We start from the raw sequence: 19,683 nt of genomic DNA, 5'->3' as shown, positions 1-19,683 counted from the left end.
GACTAAGGAAAAAAAAAAAAGACAGAAATGAAAGACATTACTACAGAAAACTGAGAAATACTAAGAATCCTAAAAAGAACTACTATAAACAATTAAATGCCAACAAGTTATATAATCTAGAAGAAATGGATATATCCCTAGAAACATGCAACCTACTAAGACTGAATCATGAAGAATTAGAAAATCTGAATAGACTAATTACTATAGACTCAATCAGTAATCAAAATCTTGGATTTGACACCAAAAGCAAGGGCAACAAAAGCCAAAATGAATAAGCAGGACTACATTAAACTAAAAAGCTTCTGAGCAGCAAGGGAAACGATCAACAAAATGAAAAGGCAACCTATAGAATGGGAGAAAATATTTGCAACCACATATCCAATAAGGGGTTAATATCCAAAATATATAAGGAACTCATATAACTCAATAGTAAAAAACTTCAAAAAACTCATTTGAAAAAATGGGTAAAGGATCTGAAGAGACATTTTTCCAGAGAAGACACACACAAATGGCCAACAGGTATGTGAAAAGGTGCTCAGCATCTCTAATTATCAGGGATACACAAATCAAAATCACAATGAGCTATCACCTTACACCTGTTAGGATGGCAATTATCAAAAAGACAAGAGATAACAAATGCTAATGAGGATATGGAGAAAAGGGAACCCTTGCACACTGTTGGGGAATGTAAACGGGTATAACGACTGTGGAAAACAGTATGGTGGTTCCTCAAGAAATTAAAAATGGAACTACCATATTATCCAGCAATCCTACTTCTGATTATATATCCATAGGAAACAAACTCACTGTCTCAAAGACATATCTGTACTCCTATGTTTATTGCAACATTATTCACAATAGCCAAGGAATGGAAACAAAGTAGGTATCCATCAATGTATGAATGGATAAAAAAATGTGCTATAGATACACACAATGGAATATTACTCAGCCTTAAAAAAAAAAGAAGGAGGGGCTTCCCTGGTGGCGCAGTGGTTGAGAATCCGCCTGCTAATGCAGGGGACACGGGTTCGAGCCCTGGTCTGGGAGGATCCCACATGCCGCGGAGCAACTAGGCCCGTGAGCCACAACTACTGAGCCTGCGCGTCTGGAGCCTGTGCTCCGTAACAAGAGAGGCCCGCGCATCGCGATGAAGAGTGGCCCCCGCTCGCCACAACTAGAGAAAGCCCTCGCACAGAAACGAAGACCCAACACAGCAAAAATAAATAAATAAAAATTATTTAAAAAAAAAAAAAAAGAAGGAAATGTGGTCATTATTGACAACATGGATGAATTTTGAGGACATTATGCTCAGTAAAATAGGCCAGACAGAGAAAAACAAAAATACTAAGTGGTATCACTTATATGTGGAACCTTAAAACAAGAATGGGTTGAAATTGTAGAAACAGAGTAGGATGGTGACTGTCAGTGCCTTTGAGGTAGGAGAAATAGGTAGGGCCTGGAAAAATGATACGAACTTTCAGTTACAAGATGAATAAGGTCTGAGGACCTAATGTATAACACGGTAACTATAGTTAACGTTTCATAATTGGAACTTACTAAGAGAGGAGAAAATAAGCATTCTTCACACACACACACACACACAGACACACACACACACACACAAAGTATGTGAGGTGATGGATATATTAATTAACCCAGTGGGAATCCTTTTACAATGCCTACATATATCAAATCATCATGTTTTATGTACATTTTAAGTATCTTACAATTTTGTCAATCACACCTCAATAAAACTAAAAAAAAAAAAGATGCAATGACCTAAAAACTCATGAATTTCATTTCAACAAATAGCTAATTATTTTAATTTGAATATGTAACCACTAAACAGCATGTTAATCATGGTTACAGAACACTGGAACATTAAAAAAAAAGGAAACAATTCTGCAAAGAGGGTGAGGAAGAGTTCCTCATGAATCCTGCAAGAATCAGGGCTATGCATATCCATGGATTTATTCAGCATTGTTCACAGAAATGATTACATCTCACCAAGTTACTAGAAAGTAAAACAGTTAGGAGAGCAATCAGTATTTTCCCCTTATTATTACGGAAAACGTAGAAATATAGCCCCTTCATTTAGATCATGGGGTAGAAATTTATATATGAATAATTCTATTCAAATTTAAAGATACTTCATACTCCATTAAAAGTCTAGTGATGGCTGTTATGCAAGTCACAGGAGCAAAAGCAAAGACTTCAGACTGTCTTCACAGTAGTTGTCAGTCTCTGCAGTAAAAATCACTTAATTTAAGCTTCTTTTTATTTGCCACAATTTCACTTCAAGAAAACGGTTGTGGTGAATTGGCTGATTCTGACAAGCTACTTAATTGCCTGAGTCTTCTCTGAGAAAAAAAAAGAGAGAGAGAGAGAGAGAGAGGGCACTGGAACATTTCTAAGGTGGGAGATTTGCTCTGAACTTCCAATCCACACTACCTTTATCTGTACACATTCCTCAATGAATATGAAATGTACATATTCTCTAAAGGATTCAACCAAAATTACCTTCATAATCTTTATTACAGACAGTTGAGATATTGAATTGAATGGACAGAAAAATTATTTTCGAGAATTTTCTTATGACCAACAAGAGGAAGCTAAGAGTTAAGTGGGGAGGAAAATGAAAGCTGGCCATTTTCACATCCAGTGAAATGTCCCTGTAGCATCGAGTCAGCAGTTGCAACCTGTAGACAGGAATCTAACACAGTAAGCGTCTGGAGAAGCCCTCAGGCTCGGCCAAGCCTGTTCACACACACACCTAAGTTATCTTCCTAGAATTACAACTCTATAGCTGGTGTCGTAGGCTCTTAAGGAAAACCATTTTCATGTGGTTTGTGGGGGAAAATGGCCTATTTGTTTATTTAAAAAAATTTTTTTAATTGGCATATAGTTGATTTACAATGTTCTGTAGGTTTCTGCTGTACAGCAAAGTGAATCAGTTATACATATACATATATCCACTCCTTTTTAGATTCGTTTCCCATATAGGCCATTACAGAGTATTGAGTAGAGTTCCCTGTGCTATACAGTAGGTCCTTTTTAGTTATCTATTTTATATATAGTAGTGTGTATATGTCAATCCCAATCTCCCAATTTATCCCACCCCCACCTTACCTGCTGGTAACCATTAAGTTTGTTTTCTACATCTGTAACTCTATTTCTGTTTTGTAGGTAAGTTTATTTGTACCCTTTTTTTTAGATTCCACATATAAGTGATATCATATGGTATTTGTCTGTCTCTGTTTGACTTACTTCACTCTGTAGTGACAATCTCTAGGTCCATCCATGTTGCTGCAAATGGCATTATTTCATTCTTTTTTATGGCTGAGTAATATTCCACTGTATATATGTACCACAGCTTCTTTATCCATTCCTCTGCTGATGGACATTTAGGTTGCTTCCATGTCTTGGCTATTGTAAACAGTGCTACAATGAACACTGGGGTGCATGTATCTTTTCAAATTATGGTTTTCTCTGCGTATATGCCCAGGAATGGGATTGCTAGATCATATGGTAGCTCTAGTTTTATTTTTTTTAAGGACCCTCCATACTGTTTTCCATAGTGGCTGTACCAACTTACATTCCCACCAACAGTGCAAGAGGGTTCCCTTTTCTCCACACCCTCTCCAGCATTTATTGTTTGTAGATTTTTTAAAAGTATACTTTTCCATGGAAAAATAGAAAGAAAAACATTTAATAAATCAGATATCTGCTTGAGCCAAAGTTTTGTATTCATATGCAGCAATTTACTTTAAATGTGTATTTCCTCCCTTGATTAAGGTTTCCTCAATAGAGTTGGCTGTATTTCATTACTATTACTGTATTTTCCATTTCCTTGTATGGAAAATGTCCATAACACCTGCATCTAAGGTTTATTGGGAGGATTACATGAAATGATGCTGTCTGCCTTGAGATGGCACTTATACTGGGGATCTATGCAGCTAGGGTTTCACAGAGCATAATTCACTCAGGCTAAAAAGGGACCCCAAATCAGGGTATCTTTCTGATTTAAATTATTGAACAAACAATATGCAACAAATAAGGCTCATTTGAATATATATATCTATATATATATATCTCCACCACTACTGCTTTGAAAGAAAGACAAGGAATTACAGCAAGAATTAAGAAGAACATGGGGCAGTCGACACCATTCCCACACTCTGCCTTCCATCCATTATAAGCCACCCTTTCATTGTGCTCTGGAACGTATTCCCAGTTAGGCACTCCTGTAATTTATAGTCTTTGCCTTCTTGTATCATGAATTTCTCCCTCGCTGCTAGATCATTCCCATCAATATGCATATATGTGCTGATACCTCCCACCTTTTAAAAAACAAAAGAACACTCAAAAGACCAACTGCCAACAGAAAAGAAAAAATCCTTCTTTGACCACATGTGACCCCTATTATATGGGCTCCCTTCCCAGCAGTCCACTGAAAACACTCTTGTCTATGTCATGAATAATCTCCATGTTGCCAAATCGAAGTTTCACTTGTCTGTCCTCTTTTTAATTGAACCCAGCAGCATTTAGCCCAGTTAAACACCATCACTTCCTTCCAGAAATACTTTTTACTCTCAGGTTTTCAATAAACAATTCTCCTGGTATGCTTTCTACCTCACTAGTTCCTCATCCTCTGAGTAGTTATTCATATATTCTAGGACTTAGTCCTGGATCCTAATATTTCTTCTCTATCCAGACAGTCTCCCAAGTTGATTTCATTCACTTCCAGAGCATTAAAAACACTGACATGTTTTTGATCCCAGGTTCCTTACTACAATCTTGATGTCCGGGCTTATATATTCAACTGCCTATTTGACATGTTCCTTTGGATGTCTAATAGGTATCTCACACTTAACCTGCCCTTGTGGACCTTATAGAGGCCTCCTCAGCATCTAGCAGCTCAAATATCACTTCTTCAGAGAGGCTTTCCCCATCTTGCTTTCCCCATTATACCCCCCCCCCACTTCTTAGTTATTATCTTATTTATTGCCTGTTTTCCCCACTAGCATATAAGCTTTATGAGGGCAGGGCTATTGTCTGCCTTCTCCACTTCTCTAATATCTAGAACAATGCCTAGCACATAGTAGATGCTCTACATATATTTGTTAAATGAACAAATATGCTTGCTAAGCAATTATGAAAGACTTCAAATCTTGCCTGGTCTTCTCTGATACATTTATCTTTCCACCATAAACTTCATCAACTGTCTATTAATACAAAGCATATTTACACAGCCATAAAAGTTACTGCCTGGTAAGTATTTCTAGAATACTTTTAATAAAAATAAAGCAATGGGATGTTAAAAGGAATTTAGATTATCTTCAAAAGATCATTGTGTGAGACCTGTGACTGGCCATCTTACTGCTGCACCTGATAGGCTATCCTGTCAGGGTCACAGGGACATTAAGCCACCACTTGGAGCATCACTGACCATGCTGCCATAGGTGGTACTTCTGCCATTGCTTAAGTGGCCCCTCTCTGAAGAATGCAGTACTTGTAGATACAGGCAAATTGCAGGTGACAAGAATCTTTCACAGAGGGCAGCCATGTCTAGACCTTGACCCACTTCTTCTTTGTTTTGTTTTGTTTTTTGGGGTTTTATTTTTTGGCCGTACCACGCGGCTTGTGGGATCTTAGTTACTCGACCAGGGATTGAACCAACGCCCTTGGCAATGAAAGCATGGAGTCTTAACCACTGGACCTCTGGTGAATTCCCACCTCTTTTTTTTAATATGGAGGACAAATTTGTCATGGGCTTATCCCTGAGGAATTCTTCCAGTTCTGTATCCTAAAACTGGTATCACAGAACTGATCTTGTGTTTTCTACCCAAAGAAATATATGTGATTGCTAGAGACCTTTATCAACAGTAGGGTTGCTCATCTATGCAATTAGAAAGAAGTATGGTACCTCTGTCGGACAATTTGCTGATAAACTTAATGAGCAAAAACAGCCCAACTAGAAGACAGGAAGCAGGCTTCCATCAGACACATCCAGGATGCAACTGATTTGGACAAGCCACAGCAGGCACTGGTTGAGAAGTGTCATTAACTTTTTTGATGTTCAGAAGAATAACACTGCTATGGCCTGGGAGGTTGCTTACTGGTAATGGCTATATAAAGTATATAGGAGATCAAGAATCACCTGGGCAGAAAATGATGCATCAAAAGGAATACAACCACATGATAAACTGGGTAGAAAATCACATTGTGCAGAGCATCTTTGCTCAGAAGCAAAAGGAGACAATTGCCACGTGCATTTTAGATCTAAAGCTGCTCCCAAAGAAAGCTCAAACAAGTCAGTCTATAAATGCATCCATCTCAATTGAGACAGCTACAAACAGCTGATTTACTAAATGGAAACTAGTCTATGTGACAAAATCTTTTTGTCTGTTGTTGTAGACTGAACTTACATTTTACCTTTCATAAAAAAGAAAAGATTTGGGCTTGGATAGTGAGAGAAACAGAACAACCTATTGGCCAGTAATGTATTTCTTATTTCTCATCCTTCTTGCTCTGTATAAGCAGTTTGCTTCCAGCAAGAAACAAGCTGGACAGACAGATAACAAATTAACCAATCAGAGAACTGAAGCCATCCCCAAATCTGGAGACAGGCACCTTCAGGGAGACACAACACCCAAGCATTTGCTTATCTGAAGCAGAAGCTACCCTACACCATGAGCCAGTAAGATCATTAAGCTAGAAATCTGGCTAACTGCTGAAGGCCAAGGATGGGCCGGCACGAGAAGGGTGAAGCTCCTGGGGGGTCACGGTCATAGGGAGGTTCCTACCTTTTGCTCTAGGAACTCCACCAGGCTCTCACAGAGAGGATCAGGGAAAATCTGGATAAAGTCCCCACCGTGGTAATAGCTGCGGGAGAGGAACAGCAACCACTGCAAAATCTGCCCCTACTCTTCCTCGCGGCTTCATCTGCAAGCAGCGCCACCTGAAGGCACTAGTGTAATGCCACTGCAGCTGGGGGAGGGGAACTCTGCCCAGACCAGCCTCCCTATCTCATTCAAGTGAAGAAGGAACCTCACAGAGGGAAGGGCTTTGAGGTCACAGACCAAGAGAGTGGATACTGAAAGAAGGGAACACAGGGGCAGGGAAAAGCTCTGCCCCTAGAGTAGGAGCAGAAATTCTTCCCAATGGCCAATACTGTGCACTCCAAAGAGAACGTTAGAGAATGCTCCCCTCATCCACACCACACCAGCACGCTAGCAAACCTCTGGTAATAACAGAGAAGTACCGCTGGAGGATTGCAAGAGACAGATTTTCTCAGGGAACAGCACAAAGGGAAGACCTAAAGCCAAAAGAGAGGACCAAAAAAAAGTCACTAGTGAACACTGAAGTCTGTGGTGCCCATAGCAACAACAAACCTCAACAATGGTAACCACAGCAACAACAAACTTCAAACATAGCCCAGCTCCTGGCTACATTAACACAAATCTCCACAGTAAAGGCCCATTTATCTCAGTTTCTATTGCCCTGTACACGTCTGGCTTTCAACAACAAAAAAATCAGACATATTAAAAGACAAGAAATAAACAAAGTCTGAAAAGATAAAGCCATCATTAGAACAACACTCAAATATGAAAGATGTTGGAACTATCAGAGAGGAAATTTTAAATAACATGATAATATTAAAAGCTCTAATGGAAAAGGCAGTCATCATTCAAGATTAGATAGGTAATTTTAGCAGAGATATGGAAACTATAATAAAGAGTCAAATGAAAATGCTAGAAATCAAAAACACACGGTAATAGAAATGAAGAGGGCCTTCAATAGGCTCATCACTAGACTTGATACAGCTGAGGAAAGTATCAGGTTACTTGAAGTTGGGGCAACAGAAATTATATAAACTGAAAAGCAAAGAGAAAAAAAAGAGTAAAAAAGAACAACAGAGCATTGAAGAGCTGTGGGACAATATCAAACAATGCAATACAAGCATAACTGGAATATCAGAAGGAGAAGAAAAAATGGGGCAGGCAAAATATTTGAAGAAATAATGGGTAAAACATATCCTAAAATTACAGACAGACACAAAACCACATACCTAAGAAACTTAGAGTCACCCAAGCAAGGAAAACAAACAAACAAACAAACTTACTATACCTAGACATATCATATTCAAATTGCTAAAACCCAAAGACAGAAAAAATCTTGAAGGCAGCTGGAGGAAACCCATCGTACCTACTCTTATGGATTTAATGTTTTTGTTCCCCTCCAGACCCACCGCCCCAGTGTGGCTGTATTTGGACATGGGGCTGCTAAAGAAGTAATTAAGGTAAAATGAAGTTCTAAGGGTGGGATTAGTGTCCTCATAAAAAGAGACACCAGAGAGCTCACACACTGTCTCTCTCCCTCTCTGTGTACATGCACCGAGGAAAGGATGTGTGATGACACACTGAGAAGGTGGCCTTCTACCCGCTTGGAAGAGAGCTCTCACCAGAAACCAACCATGCTGTCACCCTGATCTTGGACATCCAGCCTCCTGGATTGTGAGAATGTTAATTTCTGTTGTTTAAGCCACCTGCCCTGTGGTATTTTATTATGGCAGCCTGAGCAGACTACGATATCTATAAAGGAACAAAGATAAGAATTAAAGCAAACTTCTTGCCAGAAACCAGACAAGCAAGCAGACAACAGAGTGACATTTTTAAAGTGTTGAAAGAAAAAAACTGTAAAACCAGAATTCTATCAATATACCCTGTGAAAATACCCTTCAAAAATGAAGGAAAAATAAAGAATTCTCAAACAAATAAAAACTAAGGGAATTCATTACCTGTAGACCAACCCTTTAAGAAATGTCAAAGGACATTCTTCAGGCAGAAGGAATATGACATAGCTTAGAAACTTAGACCTACACAAAGAAATAACGAGCACCAGAAATGAATGTAAAATATAATTTTCAGCTTATTTTTAAATATACTGAAATATAACTGTACAGCAATAACAGTGACAAGGTGATGGGTACTTATAATATATATAAAAGTAAAATATATGACATATATGACAATAATGGTGAGAGACTCAATCTTCCTCCTGAGATCTGGACTAAGGCAAGGATATCTTCTCTCAGTACTATTCAACCTTGCACTGGAAGTCCTAGCTAGTGCAATAAGGTAAGAAAAAGAAAGAAAAGGCATACAGATTGGAAAGGAAGAAATAAACTGCCTTTATTGGCAGACAATATGGTAGACTATGTAGAAAATCCCCCCCCCCCAAAAATAAGGAAATCAATAAGGAAATAAGTCAATTGAAAAATGGGTCAAAAAGATCTGAACAGACACTTCACCATATAAGACATGTAGAAGGCAAGTAAACAAATAAGATGCTCAACATTATTTGTTGTTTGGAAAATGCAAATAAACACCACAATGAGATACTACTCATGACACACCTATTAGAATGTTTAAAATGCAAAAAACAAGCAAACAAACCAACAAACAAAAGGACAATAACAACTGCTGACAAGGATGTGGGACAAGAGGAAATTTCTGGTGGGTATGCAAAACAGTGCAGCGACTTTGGAAGAGAATTTGGCAGTTACCTACAAAGTTAAACACAGACTTAGCATACTACCCAGGAACCACACTTCTAGGTATTTACCTAAGTGAATTTAAAACTTATGTCTAAACAAAAACCTACATGTGAATGTCTGTAGCAGCTTTATTCATAATCGCTAAAAAATGGAAGCAATATTAACAGAGGAATAGAGAAACAAATTATTTCAGAATAAAAAGGCTATTTAAAAAAAAATGGCCTTCAGCATGTAAATAAAAAGGTTTTGAAGAACTCTGAATAACAAGTGAAAATACTCAAGATAAAGTCCTAAATGAAAAAAGCAGCTTAAAAACTACATACACCTACACACACAAATTATCAACTTAACTATTAAAAGAGAGAAATGCATCGAGATAAAAGAACAGAAGTAAGTATTCTAAGATATTAAGAGTAGTTACCTCATAGATTTTTTGCCCCGTCTTTTTTGTATTTCTCCGGTGCTCTACAATGAACAGATACGAGAGGAGAAATGTTCTGTACTGTGTATTTTTAAAATGGTCTCACTTCTTTACAGTAGCATGCCCCCAGTTCTTCATGAGATGTTGCTGGCTGCTCTATAAAAAGGGTTCTTTGGTCAGCCATATGTGACTGCTTGGCACACTGTCCCTCTTCTGGAGACTCATAATACCTGGTAGGATGTTAAAGGTTCTGAGAAGGCAGCTAATAATGAAACTTGTTTAACTTGATATTTTTAACAAGCATTTACCAAATTTTTTTGACCACAGAACTTATATTTTCTCAAAACTACTTAATATCTCGGGAACAGATACATGTTTATATAGGATTACACAGAATACATGTTGGGGAAATGTTCGCTTAGAACCCCTCAGGTAGTTTTTTTTTTTTTTTTAATAGAAATCTTTTATTTATTTATTTATTTATTTATTTTTATATTTATTTTTGGCTGTGTTGGGTCTTTGTTTCTGTGCGTGGGCTTTCTCTAGTTGCGGCAAGTAGGGGCCACTCTTCATTGTGGTGCACAGGCCTCTTCACTATCGCGGCCTCTCTTGTTGCGAAGCACAGGCTCCAGACGCACAGGCTCAGTAGTTGTGGCTCATGGACCTAGTTGCTCCGCGGCACGTGGGACCTTCCCAGACCAGGGCTCGAACCCGTGTCCCCTGCATTAGCAGGTAGATTCTCAACCACTGTGCCACCAGGGAAGCCCCCCTCAGGGAGTTTTTAAGGGAAGTAACTGAGCTGTTTCTGGAGATTTCTTTGGCTGATTTAGCAAAGGACGAGTTATAAATGCCCTTTGCTCCATGGAAAAGACAACCCATTATGTGGATACCAGTCAGCCTCTTCCCCCAGCCACTGCTGTCATTGCCCAATGGGCTCATGAACAAAGTGGCCATGGTGGCAGGGAGGGAGGATATACATGGGCTCAGAAACATGGGTTTCCCCTCACCAAGGCCAACTGGCTATGGCCATGCTGAGTGCCCAATCTACCAGCAGCAGGGGAAACTAACACAGAGTCTTCAATACGGCCCCATTCTCCAGGTTGATCAGACAGCTGTCAGGTGGCAGATTGATTATATTGGACTGTTTCCATCATGTAAAGGGCAATGTTCTATTCTTACTGGAATAGACATTTACTCTGGATACAGATATGCCTTTCCTCCCTGTAATATTTCTGCCAAAACTACCATCCATGGACTTACAGACAATCCCTGGATTTACGGAATGCCTTATTCACAATCATGATTTCCACACAGCATGGCTTCTGATCATGGAACTCACTTTACAGCAAAAGTACAGCAAAGGGCCCATATGCATGGAATTTACTGGTCTTATCATGTATCCCACCATCCTGAAGCAGCTGGCTTGCCAGAATGGTGGAATGGCCTTATGAAGACTCAGCTGCAACACCAGCTAGGTGGCAGTACCTTGTAGGTCTGGGGTTAGGTTCTCTGGAAGTCTGTATATGCTCTGGACCAGCAGCCAGTACATGGTACTGTTTCTCCCATAGCCAGTATTCATGGGGTCCAGGAAGCAAGGGGTGGAAGTGGGAGTGGCACCACTATAACTAGCAAAATTTTTGCTTCTTTTCCCACAAATTTATGTTCTGTTGGCCTAGAGGTCTTGGTTCCAAATGGGGAAATGCTTCCACAAGGAGACATAAAATGATTCCACTGAACTGGAAAGAACGCCACCTTATCACTGTGGGCGCCTCATGCCTCTGAATCAACAGGTAAAAAAGGAAGTGATGGCTGGGGTGACTGACCCCGGCTACTAGGGGCAATAGGACTACTACTCCACAATGGAGGTGAGGAAGAGTATGCCTGGACTATAGGAGACCCCTTAGGGTGTCTCTTAGTATTACCATGCCCTGTGATTAAGGTGAAAGGAAAACTACAACCCAATCCATGCTGGACTACTAATGGGCCAGACCTTTCAGGAGTGAAGGTTCAGGTCATCCCATGATTAGCAGCGATGCTTGCTGAAGACAAAGGATAGAGTGGGTAGTGGAAGAAGGTAACTATAAGTACCAGCTACATCGACTTGACCGGTTACAGAAATGAAGACTGTAATGGTCATGAGTATTCCCTTCTTATTTTGCTATGAATATGTTTGTGTGTATACGTATCTTGTTTTCTTTCCACTCTTATTCCCTAATCATGTAACATAAGACGTATTGACTTTGTGTCATGGTTAGCAAGGAGAAGAATAAACATCATTCAAGGACTTTACCTCCTCTTCTGGGGAAGGGGTGTTCATTTTCAGTTGTATGCAGGATAGTTGTATCATGTTAGGCAGAATTATGATCTTGTTGTTATCTTTATTTGGAGACTAGGTATGGTTTAGGGAGATGTATATGGGTGCCAAGTTGATAAGGCGTGGACTTACGATTTTAATTTTATGTGTCAACTTGACTGTTCCACAGGGTTCCCAGATTAAACATTTCTGGGTGTGTCTGTGAGGCTGTTTCCAGGCGAGATTAGCCTTTGAATCTGTTGACTCAGTAAAGTAGGCTGCCCTCCCAAATGTGGGTGGGCATTATCAAGTCCTTTGAGGGCCTGAAGAGGACAAAAAGGCAGAGGAGGGAGGAATTTGCCTGTTTTTCTGCTTCTTGCCTGCCTGTTGAGCTGGGATATTGGTCTTCTCCTGCCCTTGAACTGGGATTTATACCACTGGCTCTTCTGGTTTCAGGCCTTTGGACTTGGACTGGAATTACTGGAATTACCAGCTTTCCTAGGTCTTCAGCTTGCAGACAGCAGCTCCTGGGACTTCTCACCTCCATAATCCTGTGAGCCAGTTCCTCATAATAAATCTCTTCCCATACATATATCTTATTGGTTGTGTTTCACTGGAGAACCCTGACTAATAGTTTCCAATTCAAATCCCTCTTCTATGAAAATACTTCTGATTTCTCCAAAATCTTCATGGATCTAGCCCTGTTCATATAACTCTCTTGATCTCTTTGGGTCTGTGAGGCACAGGACAGCATATGCTTGTACTATATTCTCTCTGACAGGTGTGTATTTTTAGGCCTTATCTTTCCAACTAGAATTTAATAACCTTGAAAGTAAGAGCTTTATCTCTTACTTCTGTATTTTCTTCCATTTGTTCATTTGTTTGTCCATTCATTTTTCATCCATTCAGTAGATTTTCTGAGTTTCTACCACTAGCCAGTTCAATAGTGAGTAACATCAGAGCACTCCCTTTATTCTTAGGGAGATTACGGTTTAGTTGGGGATACAGAAATGAATAAAATAATCAAGAAACAGATACATAATTATAAGCCCTGGTAGTACTTTGAAGAAGATATACTCAGAGTCCATAAAGGGGGACCTAAACTAACTCTGGGTAGAGAGGGTGGGACAAGGCAGGAAAGGCTAACCATGTTGAGCTAAGATCTGAGGAATGAATAGGTTTTCATTAAATAAGGTAGAGAAAGGGTGGAGGCGAGAGAAGAGTGTTCTAGACCGAAGTTCTCCTAAGGGAAGGTGCACAGAACCACAGGATTGCACACAACAGGCTTCAAAGGACAGATGGCTGACCAAATAGAAACTACTAACCATTTTCTTCAGTCTCTTCTCTTCTCGTTTTTTCTCAAGCTGAGCCTCCTTTTCTTCGGCCTCCCTCTTCCGACGCTCCTCCTCTTGGGCCTTTAACTGGGCCTGATCAAGATTAGAATTTGTAAAAATCAGAACCCTCAATTTGTGTGGAAATAAGATCTTTTATGTTGAGGAAAGTCAAGTATCTACCAAAGTGCTCGCCCAGTCTCTGGAAGAAGCCTGCGCTTTGTGTTAAAAGTAGAAAGCCTGACCAGCAGGTGGTCAGTAGTGTAACCTAAATGTTTCTCCAAGAGAATTCTCTTCTACTTGGGAAGATGAGACTAAGCATGAATAAGACCATTAACTTTTCATTACAAAATGATTACTTTTTAGTTCTTATTTTCATTTATGAAATACTAAGTCCAAACTATATATAGCGTAAGGAAAATTTTGCTTCCATTTCACCAAAAAACCCCAAAGTGGTTAGAACTATTTAGTTTTTCTTAGTAGGTACAAAATTTACTTCTGGCAGTCCAGGTCAAAAGTTTGGAAGATAAGAATTACTCCCCTTTGTAAACTTATCAGGTTGGATATTTACCTGTAACACATTGGTCTTGGTTATGTGTAAAGCTTCTAAGTTGCCACAGCTCCCAACAACTTTCATAATATTTCCTTCCTGCTATACTAATGATGCTGATGTTTTTCCCCTTCATTTTCCTAAAATTATCACAGAGTTCAGGCCGGGAGGCAAAAAGCCATAGCCAAAGTTGGTGTTACACTATTGCCTTAATGGTCTGAAACAAGCTAGGTTTCATTTTTTAATAAAGACCTACACAAATCCTTTTCCTTGCCTCAATTTGCATTCTTGATTTATTACCAATTTCTCCTCTTCTTTTTTTTTCTTCCTCTCTGCCAAGATCCGCCTACGTTCAGCTCGCTGAACTGCTCTCTCTTCCATGGCTAGAAAATAGTAATGCAGTTCCAATATAAAAAATATAAGGAATGCTGCAAAAGAAATGTCTCCATTTTATAGTAAAATTTAGTGTTATTGTTAAAAGTTTTCTTTTAAGTTGAATGTTCACAATCTCAGAAATATATGTGTGTGCATAAAATTTATATAAAAATATAATTACAGGGCTTCCCTGGTGGTGCAGTGGTTAAGAGTCCGCCTGCCAATGCAGGGGGCACGCACAGGTTCGAGACCTGGTCCGGGAAGATCCCACATGCCGTGGAGCAACTAGGCCTGTGTGCCACAACTACTGAGCCTGCACTCTAGAACCTGCAAGCAACAATTACTGAGCCCGCGTGCCACAACTACTGAAGCCCATGCATCTGGAGCCCGTGCCCTGCAACAAGAGAAGCCACCGCAATGAGAAGCCCGTGCACCACAACGAAGAGTAGCCCCCACTTGCTGCAACTACAGAAAGCCGTGCACAGCAACAAAGAACCAAAGCAGGCAAAATAAATAAATAAATAAATAAAATTAAAAAAATATAATTACAAAAACTGTAGGTATACACACACACACACACACACACACACACACACACACACGCCCTACAAGTTTAAGACCTACAATCTCATCCTCAGCAATGATGAACAATTTGCAGATTAATTATGTTTTTGTTCAGATTTCTATTAGAATAACTGTTCACTGGTTTAAACAAGATAATCTGTCTTGATGATACTTTTAGTATGTGAAACCCAGAAACCAGAATTTTAATCTGATAATTCTTTTAATGAATGTAGAAAACTTTAATTACATCTAACAAATACTCTGAGAATAGAATCACTCCTCAAATCCCACTGAGTTTGCTACTTTTTCCTAAGTCACTATACATATGTCTGTATATGTAACAACAATGACAACAAACAAACTGAAGTTTGGGGTCATAATGATTACATTTTTAAACTAGCTTTAAGGCCTGGATATCCAGATGGACAGGAAATGGAATTGTACTAGGCATCTGAAGAACTGGCATCTGAATGAATTCAAGTGTCAGACTCCTGTTCTTGACAGTCTATTAAATATCCATCCAAAACAAGCAAATGTGCAAGATGGCTTGACAATACGACTCTGTCACCAGTTGGGGTTTCATAGGCAGGGGGGCATGGGTGGGAAGAGTATCAAGTTCTGCTCACCTAAGTCAGCCAATGGTTACTTTCGGTTCCTTGTGCTATGTTACAGAGAAGAAAATTTAAGTCCAAGTTTCAAGAATTAATAAACAAAAAACTCGCCAGGCTATTTCTTACAGATATTAAGTGTCTGCTTTGCTGGAAAAAGAACAGTGGGGTTGGCACAGATGGCAGGAATGAGACTCTCTTTAAGGGGGCAGAAATAGACTAGAGGAGTAAAGTGAGAGAGCCCCGAGAGGCAGAGTCTGTGGTAATATGGCCTTTTTCCATCTTTTCTAGAGCCAGTCATTAAAGACTACTTGAAAAGTAACCAGGTGTTCTAAAACATGCAAAGTCTTTGACCGGATAATAATTTTTTAAAAATAATCACACCAAACTGGGCATTTCCTGAGCATCCTCATTGGTGGACAAAGAGGGCATAAACTGCTGACCTGGAAGACAGCCAATGTAAAGATGGCTGATTTCTTCATTAACAGGAATGGACTTCAGGCACAGTGTCCTTCAGGTAACATCACTTCCTGTTAGGGCAGCAATCTTACCGTAGATGAAAAATCAGATTTACAAACCACGGTGTAATTGTCAAACTGCCTACCACTTCATATAAACATATGTTCAGTGCATGACTAAGTACAGAGTAAAAACAACTGGCAGATTCACTAGGGGGATTCTAAGGAATACTTCTCTTCTCATAGTATAGTTTGGTTTAAATAATGATTTCTATACACATCAAGAATGTTATTAAAATGTCTGGTTTGATTTGTAGAGACGTGGATGGACCTAACGACTGTCATAGAGTGAAGTAAGTCAGAAAGAGAAAAATAAATATATATCAACGCATATATGTGGCATCTAGAAAAATGGTATAGATGAACCAGTTTGCAAGGCAGAAATAGAGACATAGATGTAGGGAACAGATGTATGGACACCAAGGGGGGAAAGTGGCAGGGGGTGTGATGAATTGGGAGATTGGGATTGACATGTATACACTAATATGTATAAATAGATAACTAATAAGAACCTGCTGTACAGCACAGGGAACTCTACTTCACTCCACTGTACAGTAGAAACTAACACAACATCGTAAAACAACTACACCCCAATAAAAAAAAAATGTTTTTTTAAATGTCTGGTTTGTGGATTTCATTCAAAAAGCCTATCATCAAGGCACAACCCATTATAAAATGATGTAATAACTTGATGTGGATTGCTGTAAACTGATCAATATTTTAATGTTAACAAAGTACAGTGATAGGTGATCTTTATCAGGGTTTATTCTTAGCAGCTACGTGGAATTTTTTTATTTGTGTAATTGTCCCATTTCTAAAATCACAATCCAAATCTCAAATTACAGAAAAATGCTTAAACCTTTCAGCAATGTTTTGTTTGTTTGTTTTTGTATTGGCTAGGAAGACCAGAAAGTTTGGCAAAAAGGGTAGGAAAAAGTCGTGGCATTCTCTGGTGTATCCACTTCTCATGTGTCTACCCATCTTAGACTTTGACTAGGTTCTGCCGAGTCTCAAAACCCAAGAGTTGCCAGGATTCAGTCCCAACACATTCTACTCCAAGAGGAAAGATAACCACAACCAAGGCCCCACCAAGACAGCCCTGCCTTTCAGTATGGGATGGGGTGCCATCAGCTGCCTTGGATTCCTTCTGGGTCCAGACAGAGAACTTCGGGAGTCACTTCTACTACCTTCAGTCCCAGGGGAAGCAACAGGTGAACTGCGGGAAAAAAAAGGAACAGAATTCAGACCAATCACGAGCTTCATTCAAAGCCCTTGCACCTGAGGAACTCAACACCTTTTACAAACTTTAATTAATCCTCACTTTCTGAGATAACTATGTATTATTATACCCATTCAATAAATTGGTGTAATGAGGCGTGGAAAGGTCGATTGATGGGCCTGAGCCTACAATGTGAGTCAGGCGCTCTGATTCCCATCCCATGCTTCAAATCAATACATCACCCACTTCTTATCCTACCATTTATCACACATACTGAGTATGTCACAAGCATGTCTAAAACCATCTTAAATAGCTTTTGAGAAATTTGGACTCTAATTCTAGGCTCAAAGATATTTACTTTTATCTCAAACAACTACAGACTTAAGCTAGGTAACTGGCCATAACCAAGGGCTGCTCCATTTGGACCTGATATTGTCTGACCTGGTTCTCAGCCCTAAACATACTCAGAAATCCAGAAATTGAGTTAGAGCAACTAAGCATTTTTCTCTTTTACTGGTATAGTACTGCTATAGTATAGACAGAGCTCCTCAGACAAAGGCAGCCACCATACAAATGCTAACTATATAACGGGATCCTTATAGGCAGCAACTTGCCTTAAATACATTTTGGTACCTGTCACATACCAATCACCATGCACGGGGCTTCTCTGCTTTGCGAGTGCACAGTAAAAGAAAAGGAGTAATTATAGAGTCCAGACACTGGGTAAAGTTCAGGAGCCTTTCGATCACAAAGTAAAAAACCCCAAATAAAGAGTCCAAAGAGTGTTCTGATACAATGGACATACTTTGGAAGCACCTGGCAGGTTCTTTTTCGTTCATCTTCTCTGGGGTTTGACAGCAGGCAGCTCTGTGTGTCAGCATGCCCTGCTGCCCGCCGGGCCTCTGCCAGCCGCTGGTTTTCCCTCAGCTCCAGAATTGTTTTCTGCTGTTCCTGAAGTTTCTTCTTCTGCTTTTCAATCAGCTGTTGCTGGAAGATGTGGCGGTTATGGAAATGACCCATGCACATAGGTTCTGCTTTCTGGCTGCTGATTCTGAGCTTCTCTTTGTTGCCAGGCTGTTGGGAGGGCTCAACATCTAGGGCCTTGTGCGGTTTACTGTCAGATGTATCCAGAGGGACATTCTGGAGGGGAACCTGCAAGATGTCCTTTGTTGGTCTTCCTAGGTGGGGGCTGGGCACATAACCATTGGTCCCCAAGGGAGGCTTTTCCCACAAAGAGGGGACGGCAGCCGCCTGAGAGAGAAGGAACGTGTGATAGCTCAGCTATTTAAAGACTGTACTGGTGAGATCCAACTCTACCTGGTCAGCACTGTTCTGTTCAATGGCACAACTGCCCTGCACCCCAGCCAGAGTTGCCCTGTGCTCCTGGCCTGGCCATCTCAGAAGCCACCAGCCTTAGCCCCGTGAGTCACTCTTAGAACGTGCCCTGCTGCTCACCACAGAAGCTGGTGGGAGAGTGGGTACAATCATATGAACCACTTCCACGGCCAGGATATCTGGAATCGGAAAAATGTGCTCTTAGAAATATCTAATTTGGATAGTTTGTTTGTGAATTAGGCATGATTACTCCAGATATATATTCCAGGAATTTAATCTGCACTAATTGACCCTGAATTTTGCAGGAAATTGAAAATATTGTGGCAAAGTATATACTGCTTCTCAAGAATGTTTGAAAACTAAGGAATAACTTTACAAATCAATAATAGCTCTTTAATAATAACAATAGCTCTTTATTTTTTAAATTTTTATTTATTTTTTTTAACATCTTTATTGGAGTGTAATTGCTTTACAATGGTGTGTTAGTTTCTGCTTTATAACAAAGTGAATCAGTTATACATATACATATGTTCCCATATCTCTTCCCTCTTGCGTCTCTCTCCCTCCCACCCTCCCTAACAATAGCTCTTTAATAAGAGCTCTTTCAGTGTCTCTCTTGCCACCAATAAATTAATCACAGGGTATTTGTCTATTTCAGGATCAAGGCCTAGATTAAAGCATACAGCTTTAATCCAGCTATTCCCAAACAATTTATTTATGGGAAATATTTGCAAGCCCACGATCACTGGGCAGATATCTGCATTATATAAGAATAATGCTACCTAATAATATTTTGTATTAGCATATGGCTTAATAGTTTTCAAAGCTTTATCACATAAATCTCATTTAACATACTGAGGTGTCATACTCAATTACAAATTCTATACAGATGGGAAAGATGCAGAATTCT

The 19,683-nt window shown here is 39.7% G+C and overlaps 1 protein-coding gene and 1 pseudogene across 1 annotated transcript in view; one reads left to right on the top strand and one right to left on the bottom strand.

The window, feature by feature from the left end:
- CCDC191 (coiled-coil domain containing 191) overlaps positions 1 to 19,683 on the bottom strand; it is a gene marked incomplete at its 5' end in the record, with an annotated part of 80,414 nt that overhangs the window by 21,361 nt on the left and 39,370 nt on the right. Inside the window, 4 exons of the mRNA XM_007469531.1 lie at positions 13,599 to 13,700; positions 14,455 to 14,537; positions 17,323 to 17,435; positions 18,244 to 18,689. Coding sequence (XP_007469593.1) covers positions 13,599 to 13,700; positions 14,455 to 14,537; positions 17,323 to 17,435; positions 18,244 to 18,689 — 744 coding nt within the window. The remainder of the gene's footprint in view (positions 1 to 13,598; positions 13,701 to 14,454; positions 14,538 to 17,322; positions 17,436 to 18,243; positions 18,690 to 19,683) is intronic.
- Positions 2,176 to 11,431, top strand: LOC103082647 (ATP synthase F(0) complex subunit B1, mitochondrial-like; annotated as a pseudogene).

Source organism: Lipotes vexillifer, unplaced genomic scaffold (genome assembly GCF_000442215.2).
Source record: "Lipotes vexillifer unplaced genomic scaffold, Lipotes_vexillifer_v1.1 scaffold2235, whole genome shotgun sequence".
Lineage (NCBI taxonomy): Eukaryota > Metazoa > Chordata > Mammalia > Artiodactyla > Lipotidae > Lipotes > Lipotes vexillifer.
Note: the sequence above shows the minus strand (reverse complement) of the source record. Positions and strands in the feature narration are given on the sequence as shown.